We start from the raw sequence: 14506 nt of genomic DNA, 5'->3' as shown, positions 1-14506 counted from the left end.
AATTTGATAAAATCCTAGTCAAAATTCCATCAAGGTTTTTTTGTAGGAATTGACAAGCTGATTCTAAAATATATATGTAAAGGACCTAGAGTAAATAAACAATTTTGAAAAAGAAAAAACAGTTAGAGGACTCATACCATAGTACCTGATTTCAAGATTTAATATAAAAGTAAGATCAAGACATAGCAAAAGGATAGACACACAGATCAACGGAACAAAGTATAGAGTCCAGAAATAGAACAATACATATATAGTCAGTTGACTTTTGATAAAGGTGTCAAAGCAAATCAATAAAAATACATACTCTTTTTAACAAATGGTGCTGGAACAACTATACATTCTATATAAAAATATGAATCTTGACCATATTGTACATTATATTGAAAAATTAACTCAGAATGTGTCAACAGAGATGAAATGTAAAAAAACCTAACACTATATATAACAGTCCTAGAAGAAAAATAGGAGATAATCTTTGTGACTTTGGGTTAGGCAAAAATTTCTTAACATAGGACGCATGGAGCAGGAGCCATGAAAGAAAAAAATGATGTCACTGAGAACTGTATTTTATTAAGATAAAACACTCAAACTTTTAGAGAAATACTATTAAGAAAATTAAAAGCTACAGACTAGGGGGAAAATGTTGTCAAATACATATCTAATAGTGAACTGTTAATCACGATATATAAAAATCTTTTACAACTCAATAATAATTATTTTTAAAACTGGATGAAAGATTTGAACAAACACCTCACAAAAGAAGAGATACAGATGTCAAATAAGCACAAAAAATAATGTTCAGCATCAACAGTCATTACATGAATGCAAATTAAAACCACCACAAGATACTACAACATACCTACTAAAATGGTAAAAATGAAAAGAAAATTGACAACACCAAATATTAGCAAGGGTGCAGAGCAACTGCAACTCTCATATATCGCTGGTGAAAATGTAAAGTGGTAAAGCCACTTTGAAAACAGTTTGATAGTTTCTTATAAAGTTAAAAATATACTTACCATATGACTCAGTAATCCCACTCCTAAGTACTCTAGAGAAATGAAAACATATGTCCACATAAAAACCTTTACACAAATCTTTATTGTGGCTTTTTTTCATGATATCCCCAAACTGGGAACAATCCAAATATTCATTGACTGGTAAATGAGTCAACAAATTATCCCCATAATGGAATATTATTCTGCAATAAAAATGAAGAAACTACTAATATATGCAACAATATGAATGAATCTCTACTAACATATGCAACAATATGAATGAACCTCAAAAGCATCATGCTAAGTGAAAGAGGCCAAAATGAAGAGTATGGTTCCATTTATATGCATTATTCCATTTAAATGACAAAACTGTAGCATCAGAGATCAGAACAGTCATTGCCAGGAGCTGGGAGTAGAAAGAGGAGACTCATTGCAAAGAGGCATAAAGGAATTTTCTGAGTAATGGAAACATTCTGCATATTGATTTGGGTGGTAGTTACACAACTGCACAAGTTTGCAAAAATTTACAGAGCTGTATGTCTAAGAAGGATGAATTTTACTATATGTTAATTATGACTCAACAAACCAACAAACAAATAAAAGACTGTCACACCAAGTGTTGAAGAGAATGTGGAACAACTGGAACTCTCATTCACTGCTGACAGGTATGGAAAATGGTACAACCACTTTGGAAAATAGTTTGACATTTAAAAAAAAAGTTAAATGTATACTTCAACAATTCCACTCCTAGTATTACTCAAGAGAAATAAAAACATATCAATATATCTACACAAGCACTTGTACATGAATGTTCATTAGCCTTATCCATAACAGTGTGAAATTGGAAACAACAAAATGTTCACAAATATAGCAGATGAATGACCAAATAAAGTATGACATATCCATATAAAGAATATCACTCATCAATAAAAAGGAATGAACTATTGATACATCCAATACCATGGATGATCTTTTTTTTTAACCGGTGTATGTTTATTTATTTATTTTCTTATTAGTCATCCATTTTATACACATCAGTGTATACATGTCAATCCCAAACTCCCAGTTCATCACACACACACCCCCACCCCTTGCCGCTTTCTCCCCTTGGTGTCCGTGTTTTTTCTCTACTTCTAGGTCTCAATTTCTGCTCTGCAAACCGGTTCATCTGTACCATTTTCTAGGTTCCACATATATGCATTAATATACGATATATGTTTTTCTCTTTCTGACTTACTTCACTCTGTATGACAGTCTCTAGATGCATCCATGTCTCTACAAATGACCTAATTTTGTTCCTTTTTATGGCTGAGTGATATTCCATTGTATATGTGTACCACATCATCTTTATCCATTCATCTGTCAATGGGCATTTAGGTTGCTTCCATGACCTGGCTATTGTAAATACTGCTGCAATGAGCACTGGGGTGCATGTGTCTTTTTGAACTATGGTTTTCTTAGGGTGTATGCCCAGTAGTGGGATTGCTGGCTTATATGGTAATTCTATTTTTAGTTTTTTAAGGAACCTACATGCTGTTCTCCATGGTGGCTATATTAATTTATATTCCCACCAACAGTGCAAGAGGGGTTCCCTTTTCTCCACACCCTCTCCAGCATTTGTTGTCTGTAGATTTTCTGATGATGCCCATTCTAACTGGTGTGAGGTGATACATCATTGTAGTTTTGATTTGCATTTCTCTAATAATTAGTGATGTTGAGCAGCTTTTCATGTGCCTCTTGGCCATCTGTATGTCTTCTTTGGAGAAATGTCTATTTAGGTCTTCTGCCCATTTCTTGATTGGGTTGTTTGTTTTTTTAATATTGAGCTGCATGAACTGTTTATATATTTTGGAGATTAATCCTTTGTCTGTTGATTCATTTGCAAATATTTTCTCCCATTCTGAGGGCTGTCTTTTCGTCTTGTTAACTCCTCCCCAGTTAAGAGGCTGATATAGCTTTTGCTGTGGAAAAGCTTTTAAGTTTCATTAGGTCCCATTTGTTTATTTTTGTTTTTATTACCATTACTCTAGGAGGTGGATCAAAAAAGATCTTGCTGTGATTTATGTCAAAGAGTGTTCTTCCTCTGTCTTCCTCTAGGAGTTTTATAGTGTCTGGTCTTACATTTAGGTGTCTAATCCATTTTGAGTTTATTTTTGTGTATGGTGTTAGGGAGTGTTCTAATTTCATTCTTTTACATGAAAGCTGTCCAGTTTTCCCAGCACCACTTATTGAAGAGACTGTCTTTTCTCCATTGTATATCTTTGTCTCCTTTTTCATAGATTAGTTGACCATAGGTGTGTGGGTTTATCTCTGGGCTTTCTATCCTGTTCCATTGATCTATTTTTCTGTTTTTGTGCCAGTACTATATTGTCTTGATTACTATAGCTTTGTAGTATAGTCTGAAGTCAGGGAGTCTGATTCCTCCAGCTCCGTTTTTTTCCATCAAGACTGCTTTGGCTATTCGGGGTCTTTTGTGTCTCCATACAAATTTTAAGATTTTTTTGTTCTAGTTCTGTAAAAAATGCCATTGGTAATTTGATAGGGATTGCATTGAATCTGTCCATGGATGAATCTTAAAACATTATGCTGTATGAAATTCCCTTTCTGGAATTTTACATAAATTTGAGAGCTGGATGTATCAATAGTTTATTCTTTTTATTGATGAGCGATATTTCTTTATATGGGTATAGCATAATTTATTTAGTCATTTACCTGTTATATTTATGAACTAACCTACTGGAAACATTTCTTAGGCTATAAAAATAAAGGTTTTATAGCTTATAAGACTTATAATCCTGGAGTAAGCATTAAATATTTACTGGAATTTGCAGCTACAGGAGTCCCATTTTCCTGATGTTTAAGGAGTTGAGACAAAGAAGGGAGACACTAGAAGTTTAATAGGCCAAAAAAGAGTTTTCTTTCTCCATCCTTAAGGGGTTTGGAAAACTGCTTACATAGCAGTTAGAAGAGACTCCAAACAGCTCTCTGCTAACCTACTGGGAACAGATCCTAAATCCTTGGATCGATTGGGATCTTGCCTATATAACTAGTCACCAGAGCCAGTTTTTCTTTTCCACTGGATATTCTTAGCAAATGTTACAGTGTAAAATATCAAAAGGCAGTATCATACGCTATTCTAAGAAAGTGAGCTGTCCTTTGACACCAATGCTATCCAGAAGGGCTTCAAGCCCAAGTTTAATTTCATTTCATGTGTAAGAATCCCTTAGTCACATCTTAAAATGCCGTATCATCTCTCTCTCTCTCTCCATATTTGCAAAGAGTTATTTTGCTCCTGAAATGAAGAAAGACCAAGAAGGAAATAATCCTGGCTAATCAAGGAGGGACTACTTTAAGAGATAAGCGTCCCATTGATATAGCTGTGTGATTGTGTAGGAAACTTGTTCCTTTGCAGCTCTCTGCTTGCTGATAGGTGTCCTACAGAAAGACTCCTTCCTGGGTATGGCTGCCTCAGAATCAGTCTTTCTGGATTGTCCCTTTGCCTCTTCAACTCACTCACTCTGGCTTGCTTCCCACTGTAGTTCTTTCTTTCACTTGGTTCCTGTTCCATCTTTGCTTGCCCCCTTGGGACTTGACACTTCAGTCCTTTTGGTTCCCTGTCTTTACTGATGCTGTCTGGTTCCCCTTTCATAGTTTGTTCTACGTCATTTCTTTACTGGTTTCTGAACTTGCCTAGTAGGAGGGTTTTAACCCTCAGATCAGGGTTCTGGACACTCTTTTTGTTCCTTGTTCCCCAGGCGCCTATGCTTGTAATGGTGGCTCCCAGATAGCTAATTCTCTTACAGCTATGGGGGGCTTCTTTCTTGGCAAACTGAAATATGCCCCAATTCCCTACATCTAGCCCTTTGTTGTCACTCTCTGCTGCCCTCCAGCGGCTATCAGTAGGATACACTTGTCAGAAATTAGTTCCAAGGCCTGGCTCTACTGTCCTTTCTGTGGCCTATGAGCGTCCTCTAATAGGACACTAGACAGTGTAGTTAATGCGGATGAGATTTGTGTTCAGAACCCAATAGGCTTTAACTCAGCCAGCACTACCACAACAGCCTCTGATTCCACTGCTACTCCCAGGGAAGTTCATTGGTGATGACTTTCCTGTCCTTTCTCTTGAAGATGTGATTATCTGAGAAATTCACAAATTCCAGGTTTATGGGTATGCATATCCATGCTGTGTTGGAAGTAAGAAAGAGACCTCCTGAGTTTCTGAGGCTTGGCTTCTTGGGAAAGCAGAGAGCAGTGCAGTGGCTCAGGCTAGCCTAGCAGCTGGCCTCACAGACTACCTAGGTCTTTTATTGTTTAGCACGAGGATCACAAATGCTGTCTATGAGCTAAGGTAGAAATAACCAGGTGGCTTACTATGCTACGCTTATTAGCTCTTCACACAAGAGTTGAAATGGAATGCAACTCTAGCCTCTGAACTGAGAGACTTTACTATGAGGCTATCTGGAGTGATGCTGGCACCATGCCCACATTAAAAGTTACAGCTGTTTTACTGGACCAAAGGGGTAGCAGGGTTGTCACAGACTAGACTCACACTTCTGGAAAAGGTCCTTCTAGCCACTACTGGAAAGGCTGTTCTATACTCTGGTGAAATCTCTAGGTGGCAGATCTCTCTGCCTCCGGTTTAAAGTCGGAAGTGGTGGACAACTCTGTTGACCAAGCTTTAGATTAGGTTAGCCATCTAACCCAGGACTGTACCAATATGGGTTGCCAGTAACAATGGATAATCTTAGCCTGGGAGGCCCATAAGTCAAAGGCCAAATCCAATGCATTATTCATGGGAAAATACATCAAAAGTCTGGTGTTTTGTCTCCTGCTACCCAAAAGATTGTCCACAACCCCTCTAACTGAAGGTTCTTCACCCATTGCTTATTTCCACATATCTGCCATTAATTCAGTTTAAAGACCCTGTCATTAATGATTCAGCATTTCCAGACACACCTCCTCCCCAGTTAAGAGGTTGGTATAGGTGAGACAAAGTCTCAGCAGTTCTAGAATAAATTCTCCTCCAATCAACCAAAAACACTCAGTAAATCCCAGAATGTGTTACATATTACTGGCAATTCCTTCTATAAATTTTCTATGGTGGCTCCAGTTAATAATGTCCCAAGCAAAGTAAGGGGATCTATCTGATTTGCAGAAGCTGCAGCCACATCCCATAGCTGAAGACCTTATTCACCTGTGCCCTATCCTTGTGTATGCTGATCTAGTGTTGGCTTATATGAGGTCAAAGGTCTAGCTCAGTGGAATCTATTCTCAGAAATGTTCCCAATTTTCCTCTTCTTCTTCTTATTCTACAAAACCGGACCCAAAGGTGTTAGCTCTTTTCTACTTGGCAATAGGAATTATTTGCTGTCAGAACTTCCTTTAAGGTTAGAGGTATCACTGTGAAGGTTATAAGTGTCTGTCAAAACAACATGGGCAAAACAATTTTGTTAATACAGCCAGAAAAACCTGCTTTCAAAAACCAAAGGACTACCTTTGGAAAGGAAGTATTTCAAGCTGACCATCTTATTTATGCCAGGCTGCCAAACACAGCTAAACGTTTTTTCTGAAAGCCTGCTTATCAGTATACAGCACATTTGGCCTTGTCCTGGGGATCTTTCCAGAAAATTCTGCAGCTGTCCCTAAAACTGACTAATAGAGCATCAATACAAAAAATAAAAATCTAGACAAAGTAGCATTTCCTCAAAGCACCAGGGCCACCTGAAGAGAGATTTTGGGAAGGGCAGAATGTTAAAAAGGCCTATGTTACAAGCATGGGCAAACTACACCAGAATGTAAGCTCCACAAGGGCAGGGACCATATTTTATTCACTACACGATACCCTCTATGCCACTGTACCCACTATAACAGTGCTAGGCATAGTGTTGAATGAATGAATACTTCCTGATTAAGGAGGTCTATATCTACATTCAAGCGCTTGCTGTGCCTATGTCAAGGCATGGCCTATAGTCTGCAGGAACTTTTAGTGGCTCTGTATCAGCAGAGATTTGTGCAGGAGTTCTAATATATTAATATTACTACATCCTCTTCTAATCAACAAATGCCTTTGGGATATGATAACCTCAGATTTCATTTCGGAAATGACATCTACCCACATATACATGCTATATATGCTACCATATCAGTTGTGCAGATAATCTTTTCCAAGATAATGTGCTTTATGGCTTAAACCATTCCTTCTAACCCCACCATTAACATCAGTTATAGAAATGACATCTTCTAACTTCATGAGTTATCAAACTGTTTGATTACTAACTCTGGTGCAGATGACTCCCAGTTTTATAGGCCATTATTCAAGATCAACAAAATATTTCAGTTGAGCACCTGGAGAGTATTTCTACTGACAACATTACTGATCCACACACTTCACTACTAGAGGGTTCATATACCACTATATTTTCCTCCACCAAGAATATCCTTTCATAAAAACTTTCCCCTACTACCTACACCCACACCTCCCTTCTTTACCATGACTCACTGACAACTGCTCAGTAAATACTTGGGAAAACTACAGGCCACCACCCTTCCCTACTAAGAGGTACATGTGGGGGATGGCTTTCTTCCAGTTTAATATAGCTTAAGGGTTGTGATGAAGACTGATCCCTGAGGCCTTTTATGTGGGCCTGCCCTACCCCCACCCCAGCCTCCTATGTAATCGCCTGGTTAGGGTGAAATATTATAAAAGAAATTCTATTGAGCCTCATTTTGATATGTGCCATATCAGACAAAATCAGTTTTTGATATAAATGGATGTTCTACTGAGGCTAAAATATAAGCACAGTTAATATTTTTTCCATAAGCGCCAACAGCAGTCATGCAAAGGGGACATGTTCCTCTTAATGGGAATATTGTTCATTAGACTTGAAGGTAAGGCGAAAAGAAGGGAAGGCAATTTTATTCAAAAACCAAAATTTTATTGAATAGGATCAAGATAGGAGGGGAAATAAAAGGGGAGGTGTCTACACAGTCAGATTCTTGAGTGGTCCTCAGGTTTCCCTACCTGATGCTGACTAACTGAAAATACTGATTTTACCTTTATACCTCTAATAGGCATAACATCAGAATCTGTTCAACGTCTCCAAAGAAATATACAATTATTTCTCTTAGGTTCTATAGCTGTTTTTAAGGCAGTTTAAGTGCCTGCAATGGAAATGCACTGCATTTACTTTAGACTGACGGTTTAGAAATTGGGGAATAAGTGGCCTAGAGGGAATGTCACCAACTCAATCTAAAAAAAGCCACAGATATCTTGGGATGGCTTTGCTGTATAAGAGTTGTTGCCAACAAGCTCCATTCAGGAGATCTGATGCAACGTCACAACCTAATTCATTCAGCTTTATAAAAACTTACGTATATTGGAAGTAAAAAACAGTTGGTGCCAAGGAACAGAAACGTTTCTAAAGAACATATTCAAACCTCTTCCTGTTGGTCAGACATGGAAGGTGAACAGCTAAAATTTAATAAATAATGTAATAATTATCTGGGGAAGTTAAGATTCTCTCACAATGAATGGAAAAACAGAAATGTGAAGTGTTTCAGGGTAGCCTGTAATAAGCAGCATTTGATGAGGAGATACAGAACGTAAAAGAGAGGTCCATGAAGAAGCTGGAAAGTAAAAGCAAAGAACAAAGAAGAGGAATTAAGAAAAGGGGATTTAAAGAGATTAGCTTAATACTTAAAGGTGGCAAAACAGTCTAGATCCTGGTTAAATCAATACACACACACATGCACACACACACACAGACACACACAGACACATGCATACAAACACGCACACACATTTTTACAAACAAAACTTAAATCCAGCTCTTCTCCATGTTTGAAATACCTTTACCCCTCATCAACACCTAACTTCTTCTCAGTTTAACTCTCCACATTTTCCATGAAATATTTTATAACTACTCAGGCCTACAAAGACCTCTGTACTTCATGGCCATTTTTTGTACTTAGAGATTCAATCTTGCTCCTGATTTGCATTGTTTATGTCACATGATTATATAAAAGTCCTATATTCCAACTAGAGTGTAAGTTGGAGTCTCTTTTCCCATTCCTTGAATTTGGGCTGGCCTTGTGACTAGCTCTAGCCAACAGAATGTGGAAGAAGTGATATTTCAAGCATGGGCCTCAAGAGGTTTTCACACTTCCTCTTGCTCTCCTGGAACCCTGCCAGGAGGCCACGTGAATAAGCCTGGACTGGGCTGCTGGCTAGTGCGAGATCACAGGGAGCAAAGAAGAGTCGACTGAGCTAAGGCACGCGACCTCAGGCAAGCCAAAGCCCAACCGGCAGCTGATCTCAAAGTATGAGTGAGCTCAGCTGAACCTAGCCAATCTGTAGAAACTTGAGCTAAATAAATGGTTCTTGTTTTAAGCCAATGTTTTTGGGTGATTTGTTATGCAGCAAAAGCTACTGCAATAATTGAAACATACACAGTTGTTTTAGCATTCCAATGAAATACTTAATCATACTGTGCCTTATATTAGAATCAAGTATTTGCTGTTCACCTCTTTGTTACTGGAGGGCAGAGACTGTATTATATTCATTTGTGTATTCCCACAACACCTAAGTTGTGCTTTGTTCACAGTAGGCACTCAGAGTTTGATAAACTGAAATGAAAATCATCTGAAGTTCAAATTCCGGTGTTCATCAGCATAATTTACTTAATGTTTAACAACAGAAGAAAATACAAACCATAGTACTGCTTAAGAATCAAATAACTACTGAGGATCTACTATTGGCCTTGTGTTGTTATTCTCAATTATGAACCATTAAGGGCCAGCAATTATCAGTACTTGGAATATAAATGCTACTTCAAGATAGTTAATAAATGAGCCTTTAAGTTGTCCTTCTCAAGATTTAGCATTAACCCAAATTTGGATTTTCATAGAAATATGCACATAGATTTGATACATGAATGTGAAGTTGTACTGCAATCGTACTTTTATAAGCTTGGGAATATAGAAATTGTAAAGTGGCAAAGAAGAAGATTTTGATTTGCACTAATTCACATTAACAGCTGGTTTTCTAAACCCAGAAACCTGACAAATGAGCTATGTAGGTAAATATACTTTAACTTTGACGTGCTATAAAAGTGTAAAATATCATGAAAGCTGTGTATTCAAAATGTCATTTCACTTTTTTCCTTAAGAAGTAGAAAAATTAGAATAGACAGGACGGCTCAGAAAGGATGAATAGTTTTGCTATCCACATCTAATTTGCTTCCTAATAAAATTCTATGGCTTTTAAATGACACTCTGCTATTATAGTCTATACAGAGATGAGTTCATCAAATATTCCATGTTTTGAATATTTTAAAAATTATCATTCAATTGATAGAGCCTGAAACACTGTAAAGCAAAAGAACATGAAAGCATGATCAGAATGAATATATTCATAAACCAATGAAGAAAATACACTCAATGACAGTAAAAGAATATCCTTGATGCACTGCACCGGGGACAAATCCCCTTTTTGCATGGGTGCGCGTATGTATCCTATAACTTGCCTTAACTTTAACTTCTTCCTTTAACTTTGGCCATTCCTGATTAATATTGTTATCTTTGACTTATAAAGGGCATAATGGTTAAATCAGGTAGTAAGGTGGATAACTGAGTCAGGACCTTAAAAGGTTTAGACAGGCTAAATAAATAAGAATGATTAAAATCTGGTTTGTTAATAGAATGTCAAAAAGGAAAACGCAGACCAAAGAGAGTAAAGTCTTCAATTGTGCTGTATAAAATCAACCACATAAAGACTAGATATGGAATGAGTAACAATGCTACACGTGAAAAAGATTCAACTACTAGCAGATGGAAGCTCAATAAATCAGGATAGAAAGCCTGTCCCCCAAATTGGAGTGCATTAATAAAAATACAAAGAGTGAAAGGGTCAAAGTTAAGTGAGACATATTTTAGCCAACTTAAGAAATACGTTTCTTTTTTTTTTTTTTTTTTAAGAAATACGTTTCTTATAATCAGATTGTCTTGAGGTGGACCCTGCTGCTTTGGGGAAGCAAGTTCTCTTCAAGGAGAATATTCAAGCACAGTCTAGGGTGCTGTACAGGGATTCCAAGTATCAAGCCAAAGGTTATATTACATGATTTTTAAGATTAGCACCCAGCCCCCAAATTCCATAACTCTATTTTAGGATTGCAAAGAGTACAGGCAAAAGGACACATACTCAAGGACACCTAGTCATGTCTCATTTGAGGTCAAGCTATCTCCTTTGAAACCACACTTCCAGACTTTCTATTATAATCGGCACATCTCTTATAGTTCATTAGCTGCTCACTTTAAAAATGATGGTCACTTTAAGTTATGAGAATGACTAAGATGAACTGCAAAGAGATAAATATTTTCAGCACGGGATGTGGAAAGATAATTTTTGTCACACTGATTCAACCTACCTGAGGCCTGCTAATAATGAGCTAGGCAAGTTTTTCAAATGATCTAAGAAAAATGTAAGCTGCTTTAATAGAGACAGACATGAATAGAAATTAAGTGATAGATTGAATAGCAAGAGGCATATTCTTTCATGACTCAGTGAAATTTTGGAGTTTTGGTTTCTACTACTAAAACTTCGTAATCGGAACCCTCAGAACAAAACTGTAACAGAAAATAGGAACTTAAGCATAAGCAACAGTGCTCACTGAGAGCTCACAAGTACTTGAGCATTCATCCCCAGCTCAGATCCACCTTATTTTGGCTGTGTTTTCTAACTTACTCCCTTAGTTAACATTTTCTGTGTTGCTTTCCATAGGGACCAAAACCACAAACTCGAGAGAATGACCACACTTCCTTTCCATGAAGAGTGAGAAGGGAAAAATTTTTCCTTGGATGTGTTTTTCCAATGAAATTCAATTTCTGCTTTCCAAGAAACGCCAATTGGCTCAGAAGTCTCTGAGAAGAAACAGTGCTGGGAAAGTCAAGCAGATACCACTCCACAAAACCATAAAGCAAAATCCCAATCTTTCAGGTTTACATCAGCCAAGGGGTTAAAACCTGAACATCTCGGTTAAGTGGCTGAATCCACAGGTGGAAGGTGTTAAGTGTGGAAAGAGATACTCAGCTGCATTTGGGACCATGCTGGGAAAGCCTTTATGTGTAAGAGAACCCCCACCTCAACTCCTAAATATTAAGTTGACACACGTTTCTGGGACGCGGCCTGAATCCTCAAACTTTGGCGGGTCTATAGAGACACAATTTTCTGTTTTCTGCTTAACAGGGCTTTCCAGAATTGTCATCAGATGACAGATTACACCACCCATCCACAAGGATTCAGGGGTAGCTCAGGCCATCCATTATGGGTTAAAAGCTGTTCTAGCATGAATCGAGTCACAGTAGTAAGGAGACTACCAATACAAGGGGTCCTACAGCTTTAAGAAATACCCTGGGCATCTAAAAGTTCTCAGAATGCAAACTTTGTCAGCTCTGAAAACAAGAGGCACTGCATCATTATGGCAGGAGAAACAAAGCCAGCCCCCTTTTAAAAAACAGACAAAAAAAAAAAAGATTGTTTTAATAGGAGAGAAGCATCAGTCATTGATTCTTACTTCATTCACACTTTCTATCCAACCCCATCCATCTTCAGAGTGAAGAGATGACAGAGCCCAGTTAACTCTCTCCCTTTTTCGGCCCCCGCCCATACTGCTCCTCTATACCCAATCCACCAAGGCCTACCAACCCACCCTTTTCAATCTGCAAGCAACAGCTCTATCGCACGACTCTTTCTATCTAATGGGCTTGCAAAGCTCAGGTATACCTAAGTACCAGCTTTCATCACATTACTTCAGTAGGGTCGCCTGTCAGGTTAGCATGACTGGTCAGGGCCTTTGCTAAGTATCTAAAATGACCACTTAGTCACTCATGGCTGACCGCATTCTACAAAGGAGGGGATGGGAAGACTTAAGGCAACAGAAAAAAGTCAACAAACCAAACCAACAATCCAGAATGCAAAATATTTCATCTTTCTTAAATGCTACTGCCCTCATTATCTGCAAACAAAAGTCCTCTGGGCAGGCAGTCTCTGCATCAGTGCACCTGCTTAGCATTGGTTTGCTGAGCTATCTTTTTGCTGTGTCTGCAGAAGCCAACTATAGCACAATGGGTCACATCACTTGAGGGTCACTTGAGTCCCTCTACATTCTGGGTCCCTCCTCCCACCTCCTGCCTTCCCTTCCACCCACAAAACCTTTAACTCCACCATAGCTAAGGATCCCAGATAGCTAAATAAAAGAGGTGGCCTCAAACACAGGGAAAAACCCTTAGGTCTCCAGTGTGAATCGCCAACGCCAATCCCCCTCCCCTCCCCTTTTCCTTAAGACCTGATGGTCTTCAGTCACACATCTTAAAAGAAAAACAAAAAACAAAAACACAAAGACTTACTTGTCTCAAGTCGATGAAGGCCAACTGCAGCGTGTCCTCCTGGAACCCAGGCACCGGGCCGGATCTGGCAAACTCTGTGGGAAAGAAAAGAGGATAAAAAGCGCCTTTAACTAACCATGGACAGGGAGATTGGCAGACGGATGACAGGGAAGACAAGAGAGGCTGGGGGAGAGGAGGACCAAGCTTCTAAGGAGTCATGTCTCTCTCCCTTCAGCTTCTTTGTTTGCCCTTCAAAATTCGTGTCATCAAAACACCATTAATTCCAGCATCCTGACAGCAAGGAAACTGTACTAATTCGACCTGAAATTTATTCCCATGAGCTGCGCTGGGCTTCAGAGTATTTGTTTTGTGAATGGACAAACAACTTGCAAAGGAGGAGGGAGTGGGGGAGAGAAAAAAGTTTTTCCTCTCAACACAATAAAATCTTCAGCTGTGAAACTCTTTTCAGTTCCGAAAGCTATTTATATTTTAGATCGCTGAAGGAATTTTCTAATTTCACGCCTGTCACCTCATTCCCCAAGCATTTATCAAAAAATATTCCCTGCCACATCATTAATTATTCCCTCACTGATTATTTGTATTATCTCATGAGTGCATTATCGCCAACACACACACAGACACACACTCACACACACACACACCAGCAGCAGAGGCTGCCCCAATCTAGTGCTTGGCTCTTCAGTAAAAGAGTACTGCAGATATGAAAAGATCCATCTAAATAAATCTCACAGCAAAAACTTAGGAAACATTTGTACATGTCCATCCTTCTAGTGTATTCTTTGTTCTTGACTTCTACTTCTATTCCACTCTCAAAAATTCTTTTTTCTCTTCCTTCTATCCCAATTTAGTCTTAGGTCAAAAGAGACCACATGAATGCTATTTGCAATTTACAGTAGCGCCTTGGGTACATGCTCAGTTTATGACTCTGGCTTCTACATTGTTAATAAGAAGATAACTGCACAGGGCTATAGGGACAAATACTAGTAACAGTTAAGAATGTCAGATTTTATTGTCCCTAAGCCCTGCTTATTATGCAATCAAAAGGTCTTGTTTAAGCCCCTACATACTCACAAGACACACACACACACGTACATACAGAGCAAATT

At 38.4% G+C, this 14506-nt stretch overlaps 1 protein-coding gene across 3 annotated transcripts in view; it reads right to left on the bottom strand.

Annotated features, from left to right (window-relative positions):
• The window catches only part of EXOC6B (exocyst complex component 6B), a 708543-nt gene that overhangs the window by 155167 nt on the left and 538870 nt on the right, over nucleotides 1-14506 (bottom strand). For all 3 annotated transcript variants that reach the window (XM_060026390.1, XM_060026391.1, XM_060026392.1), the window contains one exon: nucleotides 13401-13474. In XM_060026390.1, the coding sequence (XP_059882373.1) occupies nucleotides 13401-13474 (74 nt within the window). The remainder of the gene's footprint in view (nucleotides 1-13400; nucleotides 13475-14506) is intronic.

This window comes from Delphinus delphis, chromosome 12, assembly GCF_949987515.2.
Source record: "Delphinus delphis chromosome 12, mDelDel1.2, whole genome shotgun sequence".
Taxonomy (NCBI): domain Eukaryota; kingdom Metazoa; phylum Chordata; class Mammalia; order Artiodactyla; family Delphinidae; genus Delphinus; species Delphinus delphis.
The sequence above is the reverse complement of the archived record's forward strand: the minus strand, read 5'-3'. Positions and strand labels throughout refer to the sequence as shown.